The sequence below is a fragment of the Cimex lectularius genome, unplaced genomic scaffold, assembly GCF_000648675.2.
Source record: "Cimex lectularius strain Harlan isolate CLEC.00 unplaced genomic scaffold, Clec_2.1 scaffold251, whole genome shotgun sequence".
Lineage (NCBI taxonomy): Eukaryota > Metazoa > Arthropoda > Insecta > Hemiptera > Cimicidae > Cimex > Cimex lectularius.
The window spans coordinates 1118221-1138951 of NW_019394213.1; the positions used below are offsets into that span (position 1 = coordinate 1118221).

The window sequence follows — 20731 nt, forward strand, 5'->3', positions numbered from 1 at the left end:
AGCTTTGCCAGTAACAGATGGATTTGCTTTCTCCTTCAAAGCCATACGTTGATCCAGAGTGTTCGCGAGTGAAATGCCGTTGCTATTTCTAATAATGAAAATAGAAATTTTTAATAATAAAAGTAAAAATTAATAGTAATTTTGTGTTTCATTAAACGCAAAACATCGAAAGGTGTTCATACTCAGCATAGTTTTCAATCCAAAATTACACGTGAGCTATTTATAAATGAAATTTATAATGGGTAAAAATAAAACGCACATTTATGTTTATTTTTATTTACTTTTAAAGCTACAAATTAGTGTAATAAATTATTTAAAACGTTTTTTACTTAAAGGGCTTGTCTGACATTTTCCATTTTCATTCGCGAACCGATGAGGAAATTATCACAAAGTTTTTTCAGCCCTACGATGACTACATCACGCTAATATATATAAACAAGACCTGGCGTGATTTATAGGTAACTCATTATCAATCGTGTTCATTGCGTAATTAAACACAGTTTCTTTTAAGAAGGAAAAAGCATTTATAAAAATGAAAGGTGGGAGGTGGAAAGGACGAATTATTGAGGAAGGAGTTCGTTGTAAGGGATTGAACGAAGTACGTTGTTTCCCATTTGTTTGATGATTGCGTCCGCAGTCTCTTCCGCGATCGGTGTCACAATTTCCAAAACCTGCTGCCTGTTCTGGTTGATGAAATTCGCCGCGGTTTGCGCTGAACAAGAAAATACATAATAATAAAATGTTTTAAAATTGTTAAACTTATGCATACTTATGAGATCGTTTTGTGGGTTTCTATCGGTGTTGACGAACTTGACGATTTGGTCGCCGACTTTGACCTTGCTCCTCAGACTTTTAATGGCGACGTACTTAACACCTTTCTTGTTCGATATGAGCTCACCGGTTCCTCTGACGTCAGCCACGATGTTTGCTGAAAAATATTAATAAATAATATGGAAAGATGTTGAAAAAATATTTAACGATGGCTTACTGAAGTTTCCTTTGAAGAGTCCTTTTCCTTTGAGAGGCACTAAAAGAAGCCTACCGTCGACGTCGTACTCAGTCGTGACATAGCACTTAGGGATTGTAACACTCATTTCCAAACTCAAAGAATCGATATTCGTCCTAAAAAAATATACAATTTCAAGTTAATATACCAAATTTAAAAAATGATTTAATGATGTTTCCTTAACATAATATCAAAACCAGATAAATCGGCTTTCATAAATATCATACAAAAATTTGACAACAGTTGGCGTTTAATAGCTATTTATGGTATAATACGATTTGAATTCCTGGAATTGGTTGAGAGAAATCCTCTTCCGGGGCCTGCATTTCCATTACATCATCCGATTCACTGATAGCAAATATTAACGTACAGCTCCTGACAAACACGTAACTTTGGCAGAAAGATTGAAATATTAGTTGTTTGAGCGAAATTTTATTGCGATGCGTTGAGAGGAAATTGCCTGCGGGCCTAAACTTTCATTTCTTTGTAAACCATACAACGCGGCCTTGTTCGAACAATTTTTCCAATCTTTGTAAATTTGATATTTTTTTTTTACTTACTACTAAAAGCAAAAAACTGTATTGAAACCAGATGAAACAAATCCAACCTGCACTCTAATGATTACTTTATTGAAATAGTTTTAAAATAAAACAATTATATTGTACATATTCCATATTTTTTTACCATCTTCTTGATAATTTGTTGATGGATTTATTAAACTAAAATAAAAATAAACTAATAATGTAATCTAGCATAAAGCAAAAACATATTATACATTATTTATACGGTATAATGAGAACATTAAAATGTTAAAATGAAAAATTTTATATTAATAGTTCCCAATATACCAACTTTTATCATATCCTGAAAGGTATGTTAAAATCTGTCCTTGTGCTTAAACTTTGTGAAAGGGCATATACCCTTCTTATCTTGCCAACTAATAAAGTGGATATGATAAAAGTTGGTATATTGGGAACTATTAATATAAAATTTTTCATTTTAACATTTTAATGTTCTCATTATACCGTATAAATAATGTATAATATGTTTTTGCTTTATGCTAGATTACATTATTAGTTTATTATAATTATGTTCAGACTAGATAATCATAGGCGGACTGAATCGTAAATCCGGAAAGCCCCGTCAACACAATTCTAATACGTATTGCTAATTAAATAATCATATTTTCAAGGAAGTTTGTTATTTATGCTTCAAAATGTAAAAAAGACATTGCTAAATTTATTTTATTATCTTGTTAGCTAATAAAGTGGATGGGATAAAAGAGTCCAGAAATATTATACTAATATTTAATTCTCAATGCACATTATAAATTAATAATAAACGGATTTTATTCCATGTTAGATTAAATTATTAATTTATAAATTATGTACGGTCCAGAAAATCACATCATAGGGCACTGAATCGTAATTTTGAATTCTCCATTACAATAATTTCGATATGCCTATTAACCACATTTTGATGAAACTTTGTTATTGATGTCTCAAAATATCGTATACATAAATAATAAGTTTTACAGCTTGTACAATATTTCGTATTCCAAAAACGTCTATCACTCTGGAATACATCGAATACCAAACCCGCATGACGGATCAGTAGTGCAGGTCTAGTGTTAGGTTTATTTTCAAGTCAACAGCAGAAAAAATTGTTATACTCGATACTGATATAATACTGAGTATCTAAACAAGAAGAGATAAACTCCCATGGCCTTATCGTCCTAACGGTCATCAAGCAAGCGACTCACAAAGCCTCATAGTTGGCATAATGCTGGATATATTACATAATCTTAACCAAAATTATTTTCGGGACAAATGAGGATGTGAATATTACAAGAATGGCCGTCTATGAAAGGAATAGGGAAATAAATAAATAGCTTCAAAAAAGGTGGGGTCCCTAGAAAAATATAAAGCATATTTTGGGCTGGGAGTTGGTGTCCGAGAGGATTCAAGTCAACAGCAGAAAAAATGGTTATACTCAAAGCACTGATATAAGTCACGATAGCTCAAGTGGTAGAGCAGCGGCGTATTGAGCCGAAGGTCGTGGGTTCGAATCCCGCTACTGACACTACCTTTTTCATTTCAACGAATGCCTTACATAAACATTAATTAATTGAATGATTATTTGGTCAATCGGACCACGAAATATAATGGCTATAAAACATACGTAGACACAAAAAATATTCAGTGTGGGTCGAATTCTTGTCATAAATAAAAAACCGCATAATGGTTTAGTATAATATATTGTCTTTAGAAATGCAACAATGGAAAAAAAACATCAAATCACACAACAATTCGCGTTTACAGGACGAATTGCATGCAACAACATTCAAGAACACAATGAATTCATCAAAGACTGGTGCAACAAGACTGTATGAAGAAAATTTGCACAGTGTACCTTTAAACTTAAAAAAAGTCTTGTCCTCCACTGTGCAAAAAAAAAGGAGATACAGATTTCCATTTAAGTCAGGTATTTATATACCAAGACAGCAGACAGGATTTGACATACCAGTACCGTCAGACTTATACGAAGCGGCGTGCCACAAGGAGCATTGTTAGTCCCATTTTTTATTACCTTTATACAGCTGACTTTCCTACATATCCTATTAACCTGGATATCTACTATCGAGAATCCTATCCAACGACACCTTGAGTTTACCAAAACTGGATAACAAGACTGACTAAGGAAAATGTACTGAATAAACTCTCTAGGCGCTGACTGTTTCTGATACTTAGGCCTTTGACTTTTTTATCTCAACTAAAAAACCTTAATTAATTGTAATATATGATTTATAATGCTAATTTTCCAATATAACCAATACCATCATGTGCATGGATGATAGCGTAATTCCATTTCCTAATCAGAATTCAATTCAAGGTACTTCTAATAAAGTTGTCAAAGCCTGGGGAAAAAATTTTAAGACAAAAGGAATCAGGAAAATTTACTCGTGTACGTTTACAGTTAAAAACTGTCTTTTTTAACTTTGTTTTTACTATACATCAATAATAAAGAGCTACCGACTTCCAGTGAGTCAGATGCTTAAGACTAAAGGACGTAGAATCACTGCACAAGACTTTAGAAAACTTAAACAACTCGGAAGACTTCTGGACCTCAGTGGCCGAGTGGTTAAGGCGTCAAACTCTCCGCTAGTGGATCACGCGGTCGTGGGTTTGATTCCCACCGTCGCCTCTGGACATTTCTTCTTACGCCTAAGGGGACCGCCGCAATTGAAAAATATTGACACAGCACTCATCAATGGAAGTTCTACGGCGGGGTCGGATCTCAGTGACCAGGAATTTGGTCCAACGCCCCCCCCCCAAAAAAATGAGTTTCTTCGATGGAAGAACACTGGAACACCGGGGGCTTAAATTCACACGTTTTGCGAACTCCCTAAAATGGAGCCAAGAAGGAAAGAACAATAAGCTGGGTACTATAGCTGCAGCAGTGCTCAGGGGGAACTTCTCCAGTTCCTGGTATCCATAAAAAAAGTGACGATCCGCCAAGACATCCAATATGTACTAAGCCAATACTTCGTACCAAAAATTCTTAGTTTAACTGTCAAAGTTCCTTACTACGTCACAGACTCACAATCCACAACGACTTAAATATCCCTTTTGCCCACGAACCCACTCACAAAAGTTCCACACCAGTTTCACTACCCATCCCAAAAACCAAGCAAAACACAGATTGGTAATGAGTAAGAACAATTTAATATTTTATCGACTATTTAATATTTAAAGTAATTTGGTATAAAAATTTAATTGGGGAGTAGAATGTTTGGGGCATCTGACTCGTACATGTCATCCTAGCGGATAGGGTTCGAATCCCATCACACTCCATGGATTTTTAATTAAAAATAATATTAAAAAAGTATTGTAAATTGTCGAAAAGTACTAACTTGAGTCGGTTTATTTTGAAGCTGCTTGCACCGTAGACTTTGACGTCTTTCAGATTCGCCTTGACTTTGAGGTTGGGCAAGTCCCTGTTGATGTTCAGCTCTGGGATCTGAAGCGGCTCGAGCGCTGGTACCCTGATTTTCGGAATTCCTTCAAATCAGTAAAGTTATTATATTCTCATCGTTTTGTCGGCTAAATAAAAAGAAACAATACAAAATTCAATTCATATACCATTATTCAGATGCGGTCGGACTACTTCGATAGATTTCAGTATGCAATCGTCGAGATTTGGGTCGTTCCGCTTACAAGTAGGCACGAAATCGGCTGAAAAAACAACAATTTAAATAGCCTTTTATTAACAATTAAAAAATACAAAAACAATATCACAGGCGATAATCTCTGGCGTAATTACATTGATCTACTTAATCCGATTGGCCGGTCTACCTCGGACTAAATCCCATCCGATTTAAATGTCAATGAAAATTGTATATGAGTCATTTTTGTTTGCCAATCTAAACCATATTATCAATTTATTATACATGTAAAAAATCCGAGCCAACTGATTTTTTTATTTTTTGAATTCTGCCCTTAATTTGTTTCATTGTTTTTACCAATAATATTTGTTTTTGCTTTATTTTAAATTGGGAATATCAGTTGGACCAAAACAAGGATAAAGGATTTTTCAATGTTTAATGTGTACAGATTTTAAAATGTTTATTCATTCTCATTTGAATTCTGAAACAATGATCTGTATTGTTTTAATTTTTGTTTTCTTAATTTCAATTTTTAAACTTACAAAATGCGTCTTAGTGCTGAGGACGTTTTTGACTTTGATAATTTTGTGAAACGGGCACCTAACCCGTTCAAGCGATTCATCAGCTCCAGAAAGGTTTTTATTTTTTTGCCTTACTCCTAGGTATCTAGCCATAGTACTTATGCATGTCGGGCTGTATAACCCGCCAGACCCTCACCCACCAGGAGAGCCACACGCCGCCCGGCACCGCCATCGAGGAAGGAGTCCATCCTGTACGTTCAACTGTACAAACTTATACTACATTGTGGGGAAACCAGTCCCCAATCGGGCGTATTAGGGAGATCTGGATAAAAACCTTACCCAGCATTGCATGAAGTTTGAGGTGTCCAAATTTCTGAACGCACGGCTCGAAGAAGATTAAATTGGTATGGACTGATGACTTTCCGCCCTGTAAGAGGACCAGAATTGACCAGAAACAAAGTAACACGGCTTGCATTTGCTCGAGAACAGCCATTGGTCTCTGGACGATTGGCCTGCTATACTTTTTACATGAGTGTAAATTTTGTTCTACGATCTCTAAATGGGCGTGATAAGGGAGTGAAGAGTCGAAATGAAAGTTACAAGCCTGTAATCTTTCCCAGAGTGAACCTTCTCAACGTAGCTCAGTGACGGTGTGGCGGGGAATTTCAATGGAGAGTCGCACAGAATTGGTTGTTGTTCGTGGAGGTTCTTTGACCGCCACTTGCTATGTGGATGAAATTTTGAACCGTCATGCGATGCCTATCCTCGATGAAACCAGCCTAATCATATTCTAATGCACGATAATGCCCGCCCACATGTCGCTCGCATAGTACAAACCTACCTTCAACAGCATAACATCAGGGTCTTAGCTTGGCCAGTCCGTTCTACAGGTTTGAACGCCATCGAACATTTATGGGTTAATCTTAAAAGACGAATAAATACATGTCCATTACGTTCTAATACACTCCACAATCTTAAACAAATTCTTCGTGAAAAACGGCCTAATCTCCAGCAAAGAGTCATTTCCATATTGGTAGAAAGTATACCGAGGCGTCTTCGAGACGTAGTTAAGGCAAGAGGAGGAAATATGCAATATTGAAATATTATTTAAAAATCTAAAACAAAATTAAAACAAATTTTATATGTCCGTCTTTTTTAATTTTTTTCGTATTTTTAATTTTCTTTAGTAATTTACATTTTTAAATTTTTTTATGCAAAGTCTCAATTATTAAACGTTACAAAACGAGAATCTTTGATTAATATATAAAAATATATACAAATCAAGTTATATTACGAATGAGAGTTTTTAGTATGTAAATCAAGCAAAAAACAACTCAACAAAATATATGAAAAATTTCTATTAAAAAATATAGATGCTAATTAATAAAAATTAATACAATTAATGTTTGTAATAACATAAAACTATTGGGTTGTCCGGAAAATAATGCAGGATTTTGGTATTAAACAAAAAAAAAGAAACTAGTTACTTTAAAGCAATGTTCTTTAATCAAAATAATTTCCCATACTCTCAATACATTTCTCCCAACGTGTTGGTAACTTATTAATTCCGTCTGAGTAGAATTCAGAATTTTTAGAATTGATAAAGTCAATAAATGCATTTTCCAGTTCCGTTTGATTTTTGAATATTATGTGTTGTAAGTAGTGGTCCAGGTGTCTAAAAAAATGGTAGTCAGTAGGCGAGAGGTCCGGAGAGTAGGGTGGGTGAGGCAAAGTTTCATAGCCAAGCTCCAATAATTTTTGTGACGTTACACGTGACACATGTGGTCGAGCGTTGTCATGCAACAAAATGGGCCCTTTCCGATTGACCAAAGAGGGCTTCATTACTGCCAATTTCTAATGCATGGTATTAATTTGGTTACAGTATGATTCAGCATTGATGGTTTCGCCAGGATTTAAGAAGCTGTAGTGTATTAAACCAAATGAAGCCCACCATACCGTAACCATTACCTTTTTTTGATGAGTTGGGGGCTTTGGAGCTTCTCCTTTGTCGAGCCACTGTCCAGAACGTCTAGTGTTATCGTAGAGAATCCACTTTTCGTCACATGTAACAATTCTGGCCAGAAATGGGTCATTTTTGTTTCGACAAAGAAGTGATGCACAAACATCAAAGCGCTGATTTTTTTGGCGATCGTTTAATGAGTGTGGAACCCAATTTTCGAGTTTTTTCACTTTTCCAATCGCCTTGAGGTGGTCAGCGACGGTCGTTTTACTGACTTTGAGTTGCTCTGCAAGTTCTCGAACAGTTGTTTTGGGGTTTTCTTCCACCACTGATCGCAGAACATCATCATTAAGAGAGGAAGGCCTTCCACGACCTTCTTCATCTTCAAGGCTGAAATCTCCCTCCCGAAATTTTTTAAACCACCTTTGCACAGTGCACTCATTAACACAACCCTCGCCCCAGACTTGGTTAATGTTTCTAGCCGTTTGGGCTCCGCTTCGGCCGAGTTTAAACTCGTAAAAGAAAATCGTACGAAATTCTCGCTTTGACATTATAAGGATGACTGAATTATTTCCAAGTAGCGGAATGCTACAGAGGTAAACAAACAATATCATTTGGAAGAGGATTAATAAGTGTTGACATTCATACAAATGAGTAATCCTGTAAACGTAAACAGAATATTTTATATAGATTTTTTTTAATGAAAACTTAAAATCCTGCATTATTTTCCGGACAACCCGATATAAAATATGATATTAATTTATAAAAATTTTAGTTCGTAAATTTTTGAATTCATTTAAATTTTTACAATCTATGCTAATAAAGGTTCATTGAACATTTTCACATTTAATCTATGTGGAGGAAGTTAGTTTTGCCTAAGCATTTGATATATTTTTGGTTCTTTTCTGTGTCGATTCGTACACGGAATCTATTTCATCGAAGATTAAAGTGGAAATTAATGCAAGAATGGACCTTATGTTTAATTTGTCTTCTTCTAGGGTGTTATAGAGTTATATAGTTATAGTTTTCGCCGTCATGCTCGTCGCTTAGATTGGTCTCAAATGTGTTCGATTGGGTTCAAATCTTCTTGTAGCTGGCCACACCAAGCATTCAATTCCAACCTCATTCGGGGAGTTATGCGCAATATGTGCTCTAAGGGCCCTGGCATTATCCAGCATTAGCAAAAATCCCTCACCGAAGGAGGAAATGTTTTTCGAATGTTTTGTAATTACCTCTGTGAAATTAGAGATCTTAGTCGCACAACCGATTCGGTGCCACTTGAGAACATCAATGACCCACATCGTGCATGGCCACCTGAAGAACCGAACAACATGTTGCGTACCTTTCTCCTGATCGTCTCCATATGAAATTACGCCCATCCGAAGATTTAAGTCCAACTCTCACCTAATCTGTTATGAGAACTCGTCTTCAGTCACATGTTCCCGTGCGAATTGAAGCTGAACATTTTTTGAGCTGTGGTAAGACGAGATCCTCGAGCCGGGTGCAAGACACAAGTTATTTTCATTGAGTCCTGGAGGAAATCAAAACATTTCGGACTTGTCTTATCAGATTTCTTTTCTCATTTCCTACGGAGGTTTCATAAAGCCTGATGATGGATGAATAAAAGTCTGTATGGACTGTAGACCTAGTTCGACCCTTCCTGGCTTTCTAGTGTGAAGCCCTGTATCTCTGAAGCGCCAAAGTATCCTTCCTGTTGTGATTAACACTCAACCACCGCGACTTCGCGTTGGCTGTATTCTTCCTCGATGAATGTTAGGACCCTTACATACTCATTCAAATGCCTGAATGGATCCATCGAAAATGGTTCAAGAATAAGACAAATGATTATTTGGAGGTCGTGAGGTGCGGCGTGGTGTGACGTAGGCTTTAGAAAAACATTTTATCATGCCAACGTTTCGATCTTTATTGAGATCATCTTCAGGGCTCAAAGTGTTTGTTTTCCGTGTAGATGTGTCATTCTGGTCCGTCGTTACTCTGTTGTGTTATTCTCAACACGACAGACAAGAAGGACACAGCTACACGGAAAACAAACACTTTGAGCTCTGAAGAAGATCTCAATAAAGATAGAAACGATCTTCTTCAGAGCTCAATAAAGATCGAAACGTTGGCACGATAAATAAAATGTTTTTCTAAAACCTACGTCACACCAGACCGCATTTAACGGCCTCCAAATAATCAAGTAACGGTCACTAAACACCACCCATTTCTAAATAAGAAAAATATCAAATTAAATCAATGAAGTTAAAATATTACCTGAAAAAGATCTCTAGGTGTAGCAGACTGGAAGAACGTAATGCTTCTTATTGTTGTACAATGGGATTAATCAGTACAAAAGTAAACAAAACAACTAAACAATTTTAGTATTTTGACTATGATGGCTCTTATTTTCTTATAATCAATGTAAAAAAATAATTGATTTAATTTTAAACCAAATAAATTGAATTTTGTGTTAAATTTATCCCTTAGTGTATAATTAATAGAAAAGCAAACGTCTATAAGTTTCTCAATAATTGCAGCGTAAAGGTTAAATTCCTCGGGTCGTAACTAGTATTGCAATAAACGTCTAGACGCATAAATGTCATGTTTCTCCATACGCGAATCTGTCGTAATCCTTGACGTCTGTGTATAAAGGAAAGCTCTTTAATAGACCAGCCATGAAGTTGTGAAAATGGAAAGTAAGTAAGTTCCTCGGTGTCTTTCTTTTGTTTAAAATATTAAATCTTTAGCTTTGAAGATATTTAGTTTATTTTGTTATTTCTAAATATTGACTTTACGTTTCAGATCATTATTTATAAAGATTTTTATTATTGAAAAATTGCAAAGAGTAGGGAAAATTTGAAAGGTTGGGTTGAGGGGGGAAGTTGGTGTCAGAGTGGATCTAAGTCACGATAACTCAAGTGTAGAGCAGCGGCGTATTTAGCCGAAGATCGTGGGTTCGAATCCCGCTCGTGACGCTGACTTTTTTATCTCAACCTTACATAAATATTAATTAATTGAAAGATGTTATTTAGTCAATCGGACCACGAAATCCAATGAATTTAATTTTTATTATTATTGATAATTGTCCTGGTTGGTTTTCGACCACGTAACACTGAACAGATTTTGGTCAACGACAATTCTTTTGTTGTAGTTGATTCCCATTACTGCATTGTCTGAATTAAATAAAGTATGCGCACGCTTCGTTGAGTACATCGGGAAATCTTGGCCGACGCGATTTCATCGCGATTCCCATGCTGCTTCGACACGACTCTCGCATCGAGGAAATTGTGCATTGTCTTTTTCTTCGATATTTCTAACTCCAGGGTCGGGCCTATTTAATATTCTTGTCATTGAAAGACATCGAAGACACAAGAGCAGGTTATGTTTTGAACAGGAAGTTTATTTTTGTAAATCCGTAATAGCCGAGTTTTAAACCAAATCTTATCCCCCGGAGTCGAATGGTTGCCCATAGCGTTGAGTCATATGATGCGACATGATCAATAATCAGTATGCACGTATGTGCCCTCAAAACGTGACGTTAATACAAAATAATGCCAAGGTGACAGTTCAAAGAAGCAATATGCAATACTTAGCAAATCTGGTTATTTATTATTCTTAAATAATAACTGAAAAGCTTTGCCCATTTTTATTTGAGAAGAAATTACCTAAAATAATACATTGGTCTATTGTTACAGTCCGTTTTTGTCAGAAGCCGAAAAGAATGTTTTACCAATATTATTCAAAAAACAGCGTTGTTTTATGCATTACGACTACTTGTACTAATAACTGTTTGTTTTTTGTGTTTATCAAATGTTTAATAAATAATAAGTAAAATAACTTACGTAATTTTTTTCCTAAGACTTCGTTGAGTGCCAAAACCACCACAGACATGAACACCACATTCAGCATCTTGATCTGCAAAATTTATGATCTTTTTAATACACTCTCGTTTGTAAATTGAGAAACATCAACCCTTTTTTTAATTTATAGTCATTCTTTTAAAACACACGTGAGCAAAGTTCAAACCCAGCTCCTTTGCACAACGTCCGTTATTGCATTTTTTATGCATAAACCCGTGAATTATTTATGCAGTTGCACAACAGTATGTGAAAGTTCGAACCGATGACTTGATCGCTCGGTTTCGGGTGAAAAGTGGCAGACCCGGTTTTTCGAATAGATTCAAAACAAGATGATTCGATGACCTATCATTATCTAATAATGAAGCCGGTTTAAATAGAATTTTTGAACCTTTAAACGTGTTTTTTTGTCCTTCAATCGCTGAATAACTTATTAATTGTAATTATAGTTGTATAAATTTAGTGTATTTGTGCTACAATTCAACACACTGACAATGCTCTTGACTTTTTAATTGAGATTAATATAGAAAAAAACATTGCATCCGCCTCATCATCGACACCCTGCGGGTAATTGGACTTTAAATCCTCTTGTAAGTAAATTAATATTATTTCTTTCATATTATCCAATTTAAGGCAAGAATATGTAATAAATTAATAAACTTCATAACTACACGAAAAAATTATGTTCCACAAATCAGGCCTTTTTATAAGCCTCGAGTTAAGTGAAATAAACATAATATTAATGAAATCGAAGATTTAAAAAAATATTTTTTATTCATAGAATTGCTTAAATATGGCTTAAAAATTTCAATCAAATATCTACTGCAAAGTTTCGGCATCTTGTATCATTTTTAAAGCTGTTTTATTTCTGTAAATATTTTAATTTCATATTAATATTTCTCTTAATTACATCAATATATTTTTATTGAATAAATCAGTTGAAAACGAAATTTCAAACCCATAAAACTGGCAATTGTTATTTACGTAAATAATTTAGTATAAAATATTCTTAAGTAATCCAATCTTTTGACTTAACCTTGCATATGATTCAGAAATGGAGGATGGTATAGAAAATTGAAAATATTCAGAATATGTGAGTTCAAGACACATAAATTTAACAGTTTTCTATATTTATGAAAAATTAAGTAGGCAAATTAGCCAGTTAGATGTAATACCAGAAATTTCAGTTCTTACATTCAATCTTCAATAGAATAAAATGGTTCATACCTTTTGATAAATAACTATTAGAAATAAAACGAATATTTGTTAACATTTTCAAAGCACAGGTCCAAATTAATTTAAGAGTTATAAAAAATTAAATATAATTATGTAGTAAATTGAATCAGTTCCTTGTACCAACAGTATTAATTAATTATATAAATTAATTTATAATAAATTAAGAATATATTAGTTTTAAATAAAATGTTATTAATTTATAATAAATTAAGAATATATTAGTTTTAAATAAAATGTTTGTCAATAGTTTTTTCATTAGGGGTTTTTAGATTAGATTTACATATTGTGTTTTATTTTTAATTATGAGAAAATTAGTACTTAGAACACAGTACTTAGCAAAATTGTATCGTTTTTTAAGTGTTTCGAAATTTTTTAAGAATGGAATTATTATTATAATTAATATTTTATTTTGTGAATTCTCTCTCTCTCTCTCTCTCTCTCTCTCTCTCTCTCTCTCTCTCTCTCTCTCTCTCAAATTTTATTGTAATATAGGTATTGATTTTGATTATTATTATTTTATTTATGTTAGCGCACCTTACAGACAAAACCACCTGGAGTTAAGTAATTAGGTAATTTAAAAGAATATGAATAATTTTTTAACAGTTTTTGTTCTAAATCTCTTCATTGCAAAGTTTCTTTATTCTATAATTCTTATTCTATCCCCTTATAAACATATTTTTTTTGAAAATTTTCCTTATTATACATTCATTTCTCTCGCTCTCTTTTTCCCTTAACCTCTTTCGGTTTGTGTGAGAAACTGTTCAAGTCTCTCCTCTCTCTCTCTGTCTGTCTGTCTCTCTCTCTCTCTCTCTCTCTCTCTCTCTTTCTCTCTCTCTCTCTTAATAATATAACTTACTGTCTTGCAGTAATTCTAATCTTTCTAGTAAAAATCTTCATACGTTACATGACACATACGTTGCTATAAATATGTGTTTTCTCTTTATCTTTAATCTACACTATAATTCTAGAATTTACGACAAATACTATAATTGATCCATTTTAAAAATTGATGATTTGTTGAAATTCAAAATATTGACTATTTTCCATGACATAATAGCAATACAAAAACCATTAGACCATTCATTTAAAAAAACAAACAAAAAAACAACTGATTTTATACGATCTCAAACTGTATTTAAATATCCGTTGTGTTACAGTAGTACCCACTGTTTTTATGATTCGTTCTTTCAAAAATCTATATAACTTTACAATAATTTACCTAATCTTATAAAATAGTGTGAATTATTTATAATAAACATCTGAAAGCTTCTTCTCATTAGATTATGCTCAATCATACTCTGTGCAGCTTTAATAATATTTAACAATATATGTAGACAGTAGAAAAAGTTATATTTGTATTATATGCGTTTTGTATTTTGAATTATTTGTACGCACGAATGCTCGGTAAATATGAGAAAGGTCCGTGAGACCTAATTGTCCAAGCATAAAATGATCAACTCAATTCAATGCAATTCTCTTAGTCTCTCTTTCACTCACTCTTTCTTTCTTTCTCACTTTCTTTTTATTAAGTCTTTTAAAATGTACTGAATGTATGCATGTATCAAAAGTTATGCATTGTTATTGAGTATTGATTGTTTTGTTTTTCTTATGACATACTGATATTCTATTTGAATTTTTCGTTTATAAAATTAGTTTTTTATTAAATCATTGTTATTATAGATTGTTATTTTATGCGGTTTCGAACTTGGTTTTGATTTCAGTATACTAACTAAACATCTGTGAATTGTTTTTAAAATATTCTAGCATTTGTTTGACCTTTCTCAATTTTTTCCAGTGAGTAAGATTGATTCGGGAATATTTTTTTTAAATTAGAGTAAGGGCGACTGGCTTGTATTTGCCAGGCTAGCCCACTCATGGATATTGATGAGTTAAAATATAAATAAGATATTGTAAAGTGTTTCTGACCCTTCGTCCACGACAATTAGATTATACCACTATGTCTAACCGTGTTCTTTTTATTGTTTCTTATTGCAGGGGATGGTTCAAAAACAGTTATAAAAGTGTGGTATGGTTGTAATAAATCATAAACAACTTTGTTCACACAGCGCACGTATAAAATGTGTCATAACTGTTCGACTTAGGCATTTTTATACATATTTTTACGAAAAAATTCTGAATTTGAATTTTGAACGTAAGCTTAATAATTAATTTTTCATACGGAAAAGTCATAACGGAATAAGATAATTGTCAAAAAAAAATCCAAGTTTCAGCTAAGATTTTTTTTCTTAGGGTTGACTTACATTTCGCCGTGGATCTCGATGTGGGTGACTGGACGGTTTATGTTCCCTCATAGAATGTATATATTGCAGCAAATCCCTGGAGGGGGTCGAAGTGGGGAACCCGGGCCCGGTCAGGCCAGACACGGGACAAGGACTCGACGGTACTTGCTCATTGTTTACCTCGGCCGAGAAAGTCACCTGGGACCAGATTCAGAAGGGATGATCGGACGGCTTTCACCCGGCGGAGGATTCGGAGGTCGCTTCTACCGGCACGCCTTTTACGATGTTAATTGAATTTTAATTATACAACCTTACGTAATATTTTACGCGTTGGAAGGCTTTTTTATTTTTTAAAGACTGATAAGTGTTGTCCTGAAAGAGTAACGTATGCTTTTAAATTCATCTATGAAAATTCCAGTAATCAAAGATCAGGTTTATTATGTTAATAAAGCGTTACAATCTTACCAAAACTTAAAGTTAAATATACTATTTGGAAGTTTACAAACTTAATCATCTCACAAATTGACTAGTCTATACACAAAATAGCTATTCAAATGGAAATGCTTCTCGCAGGATTTTCAGAAGATGAGAAAATCCAGGTAAATACAGCCTAAAAATACAATATTAACCTTTTTTATATAAAAATAAACGAGTAAAGCCCTCAGTTTACCCACAAGCTCCCCGTTATATTAAACGAATCAACTTGCAAATTGTAAACAAGGGAAAAATGCGTTACCTCTTTCACGCTATAATGCTATTTTTCTTTTGCAATACGTAAATACACTGGAGTCTGTAATATAACTGTTATGTTATATTTATATAATAATTATTTGGAAATCGTGAGATGCGATCTGGTGTGATGTAGGTTTCAGAAAAACATTTTCTATATCGTGCCAACGTTTCGCACAATTACACAGAAGACAAACACTTTGAACCCTGAAGATGATCTCAATAAAGATCGAAACGTTGGCACGACAAAGAAAATGTTTTTCTGAAACCTACATCACACCAGATCGCATCTCACGATTTCTAAATAAATTTCGATTAACGGTCACTAATTTATATAATAAATTATGTTTATATATGGTGTCCTTTTAGATGGCCCGGCTGAATTTCTCTTGTACCAATGACGATAACAAATACGTGTTTAATATTTTATAGTCTAGTTTGAAATTTTTATCTAATTTGGAGAAAAAATTATGCTGGGTACCACAGGCCAGTTCGGCTGCTAAATTTTAAATGAGATCCTATACATCATGACACATCATTTGAAAGGATTTTTTACGCTGAAAACAATGGTGAAATCAAAAAATGAAAAAATGTCATTTAGTTTGCTATTTATTAATCACATTTCATGTTTGAACTGCCTGCCTTGCGTAAAGATGAAACGATTTGCACTTTTTAACAGCTCTTCACCGGTGCTCAGAGCGATAGAGTCAGGTGAGATGGATTGAATCAATTTCTACCCTTTTCCGCAATTCTTCAACTTCCAACAGATCCGGCCATGAGGTCCTATCCATCTATCCCGGAAGTGAGAATTTAAATAACAATGTCTCATTTGCAAAGAATTGTGTGTGGGACATTCATCAATAAAAGAATCATTCTTTGATGATGTTCAAAGGAACATCATGTAATAGTGTTGATAAAACCTCCCTTAAAAAATTAAATTGAGGAATTGAGCATCACTTAAATTATTTTTGCAGAAGTAAGGCATTAAATAATAATTAATTTACTTTCGAGAAGTCCACACCAAACGTTGATAATGTGAACCACCTGATGGTGACAAGAGTACGAATTCTCGGATTTTGCTCTGCCAACGTTCAAACATTCCGACGGTTTAGTATGCCATTAGAGGTGAACTTGGATTCATCAGCCCATAGAACGTATGGAAGAACATTTTCTCGAGCCTCCCAAATCGACATTTCTCCAAGGAAAGTTAGATGCTTGTCGTAACCAGAGTCCTTAAGTCCCTGGACAAGATGAGAACGATACGGGCTAAAATTGTACATCTCAAATTTTATGCTTTGAAAAACCTCAAATTCTTCCAACATTTCGGAGACCGGAATTCGGATTTTTGTAAACACACAGTAAAATAATCAGCTCGTCGTCGAAATCACGCTGCAGGTTTCTTGGTGATGGAACAGCAACTGATTTGTATCTTCTCATATCGCGAGCAACACGAATAAACTCTTTGTAGTTTACTCTGAGGTGATCAGGAAATTTCTGGGATTACAAGTCGACTATACGAAGCACACCACTACCAAAAAAGCAGTCGTACATATCAACTGACTGTTTGTCGGAAAATGTGTGAAAAACGGAATACTGGATGTCAGGAATAGGTACCGTCAAATTTATTTACATCCAGAAATGAAAATTTGCTCTCATAATGTGATTTTGTTAGACAATGACTAGATATAAACAATTAACAATGAAACAAACGAAATGCCTTTTTTCAAACTTTTGCCATAACTTTGTCATTATTTGTCCAATTGAAAATCCGATTGCACTATTTTTTCAGCGTAAAAAATCCTATTAAATGAAGTGACAGGATGTATAGAGTTGTACTTGAAATTGTGAAGTTGAACTGGGGCTGAGGTAACCTGTATAATTTTTTAAAATTTTGCAACTAGACTAAAAAATATTAAACACGTATTTTTTCATAACGTCATTGGTTTAAGAGAAATTCAGACGGGCCATCAAAAAGTCAAAAATAAATGTACTATATATAGTATATTTATTACCAATTTTTGCAATTAATAACTCGTATTGCTGTGTCCTCGCAGAGGGCTTTATATCTCATTGGCATCTGGTAAATAAGCCATCGGATTTAATTTTTTTACGAGGGTTCGCAACTGCAGAGGTCATATCACCCCTCGGAATACCGGTGTTTTTGCAAAAAAAAATCCATTTTTAAGTATGTCCAGCGGCCCTGCATTCGAACCCGGGACCTTTACCTTACCCTGATCGGATTTCATCTAGTATAACAGAATCCCATTCTTAAAAAAGAGCGGTTTGTTCAGGCGGCAAACGATGTCTTTTTATTATGTCCCATAAATGTTCAATAGGATTCATGTCAGGCTAGGCAATTAACTGTGGCAATCGCTACGCTGGACCAGCATGAAATGTGGTCTAGCATCATGAATAAAAACGAAGTTGTCTCTAATAAATGAAGGGAATGGAACCAGAGATTTAAAAAATATCTCAATGTACTTTAGTGCAGTCAAAGATTCATTCTGTATGATAATCAGTTCAATGCGAGCATGGCCGATGATTCCACTACATACCATAAATAAATGTCGTTGAAAACGTGTGGTGATTAGTGACTGTAAGTCGATGATTATTCAAAAATCGTGAGATGCGGTCTGGTGTGATGTAGGTATCAGAAAAACATTTTCTTTATCGTGCGAACGTTTCGATCTTTATTGAGATCATCTTCAGAGCTCAAAGTGTTTGTTTTCTGTGTAACTGTGCCATTCTTGCGTATCGTGTTGAGAGTGCTTTGGTGTAATTTTTGTGTTAATTTTTTAATGTTTTTGATGCTCGTGGTGATTTCTATGTTTAAAATGTTTCTTTTGAAATGTATTGTGGCTTTATGTATGTCGTTAATTCTGGTGTTCGGTTGTGTTAGTGTGGCATTTGTGAAGTTAAAATTGTTTTTGATATGAGTAGGAAATACCTTGTGTTCTGCATTTTAACAAAAAGTACTCTGATTTATAGCCGATGCGAGTTTCTTCTCATGTTGGCAATGTCCTTCAGGATACTTTTTGCTTCGTGTCCATATGTAGTTGAAATTTGTTCATAGAATCCCATGTTCTTCGTTCTTTTCATGTGGAAATGTGTGGTGATTAGTGATTGTTAGTCGAAGATTATTCAAAAATCGTGGGATGCGGTCTGGTGTGATGTAGGTTTCAGAAAAAACATTTTCTTTATCGCGCCAACGTTTCGATCTTTATTGAGATCATCTTCAGGGCTCAAAGTGTTTGTTTTCTGTGTAATTGTTGGTGTAATTTTTGTGTTAATGTTTTAATGTTTTTGATGCTCGTGGTGATTTCTATGTTTAAAATGTTTCTTTTGAAATGTATTGTGGCTTTATGTATGTCGTTAATTTTGGTGTTCGGTTGTGTTACTGTGCCATTTGTGAAGTTAAAATTGTTTTTGATATGAGTAGGAAATACCTTGTCGTGTAAATAGTCGTTGAAAACGCTGCGACTCACTCGTGGCACATGGAGCACGTTTTCCCCACACCCCAGGTTCCGGTTATATGAAGCTACAAACCAAACCGGCGCTCATCTATGAAGAGAACAGCACAAGTTTAAGTGTCCAAGCGAGACGCTGATTTGCTTTTCTACTAGATCCCTAGAGACTAGGCTATTCTCACGAAACCTGACAGAATCTTTTTGTACAGCTCGCCTTTACATTAAGGATCGCTTGGAATTGATTACCTTTCAAGGAAGTCGTTAAATGACGGTTTCGTAGTGCGGTAAGAGGAATGAAACGATCATGAGCCGTCGTATATTGCGGTCGACCACTACCTTCTCTTAAGTCATGACTTCCGGTGGTTCTAAACCGTGGATGGTAGAGCACGGCACACTCAGGTCTTAGACTATGTAATGGAAGCAACTAAGTCTGTCCTTTGCTAAAGTATCTGCTCGGGCGAGATCTTCTCTACTTAAAAACATGCTTTTAATAAAGAAAATTATACAAATTTATTGCGTCATGAAAGAAAAAACTAGAAAAACAAATTATTCAACAAGTTGGCTTTAAAAATTATGAAAGTGAACGGATTTTCTTTACTTTTAATACAAAGACAATTAGTCACACACTATAAAGGTAAGCTGCAAATTATTAATACGACTTTACGTTTAAAGTCAACTATTAGCCTTTATACCTTGATTTATTGAAAATTATGACAAGCCATTTCGTAGAGTCCGCCAAAGCGCCATCCACAACATAAAGAAGGCAGAGAATTCCGACGAAAAAAAAAGAAAGCGACGCGGGACTACTACATTACTTTAACATTGTCTTACATCCTTTCCTTCCTTATCTTAGGATTCATAACCAACCAGTGTTTTTAATTGCTGACCACTAATTTAATTTTCCTGTTTGTCGATCTTTACCACCATCGTTGCCAGAATTTTGAACACATAATTTGTTGAAAATAATTTTTTTTAAATTTTTTTTTTGTAAATTTGCCCTATTTTTCCCTTTATAATGTATTTTGGGAATGTTTTGAACTGATTTATTTTTCGTAAACTTTGTATACTATTTTTTTTTGTAAATTTTGCATAAATTTCTTTTTATTCTATTTTTTGTAAATTTTACAATCTTTTCGTACAAAATTTTTGTAAATTTTTTATACTGACTCTTTTTTTAATTTTGCATAATTTTCTTTTTTTACTAATTTTTTGTAAATTTTTCATACTGATATTTTGTATTTTTTTTACACTAAGTTTTTGTAAATTTTGCATAAATTTGGAAATTAGACAGCAGACACTCCAAATAGAAAAACTTCAATATCGTCCACATTGTGTCTCCTGAAATTCAGCCTTATCGACAAGAAAGGAACAGTACTACAGCGAAGCATCTTGTTTCTTCTACTTTCGTTCTACAGCGTTCTCACTATTTTTTCTCACTGATGCACGGGAGATGACTCTTCTTCTAGAGCTTAAGAACAGAACTTACTGTTGAGCATTAGCCGCTGTGGAAGAATATGCATGCAGAAGTTAAGATTTCGCCCAGCATATGT

At 34.2% G+C, this 20731-nt stretch overlaps 1 protein-coding gene across 2 annotated transcripts; it reads right to left on the reverse strand.

Annotated features, from left to right (window-relative positions):
- Positions 1–288: 288 nt before the first annotated feature.
- Positions 289–19265, reverse strand: LOC106664336 (circadian clock-controlled protein-like). Of its 2 annotated transcripts, none has more exons than XM_024230213.1 (7): positions 19161–19265; positions 11495–11567; positions 5149–5241; positions 4920–5067; positions 989–1122; positions 770–928; positions 289–712 (listed from the first exon to the last, which is right to left on the reverse strand). In XM_024230213.1, exons 2-7 carry the CDS (start codon positions 11559–11561, stop codon positions 561–563), a joined length of 753 nt encoding a protein of 250 aa, XP_024085981.1. In that variant the 5' UTR covers positions 11562–11567; positions 19161–19265; the 3' UTR covers positions 289–560. The 2 variants fall into 2 exon arrangements, with proteins under 2 accessions (XP_024085981.1, XP_014245484.1); XM_014389998.2 differs by lacking the exon at positions 19161–19265 and adding an exon at positions 15007–15194.
- Positions 19266–20731: the final 1466 nt, after the last annotated feature.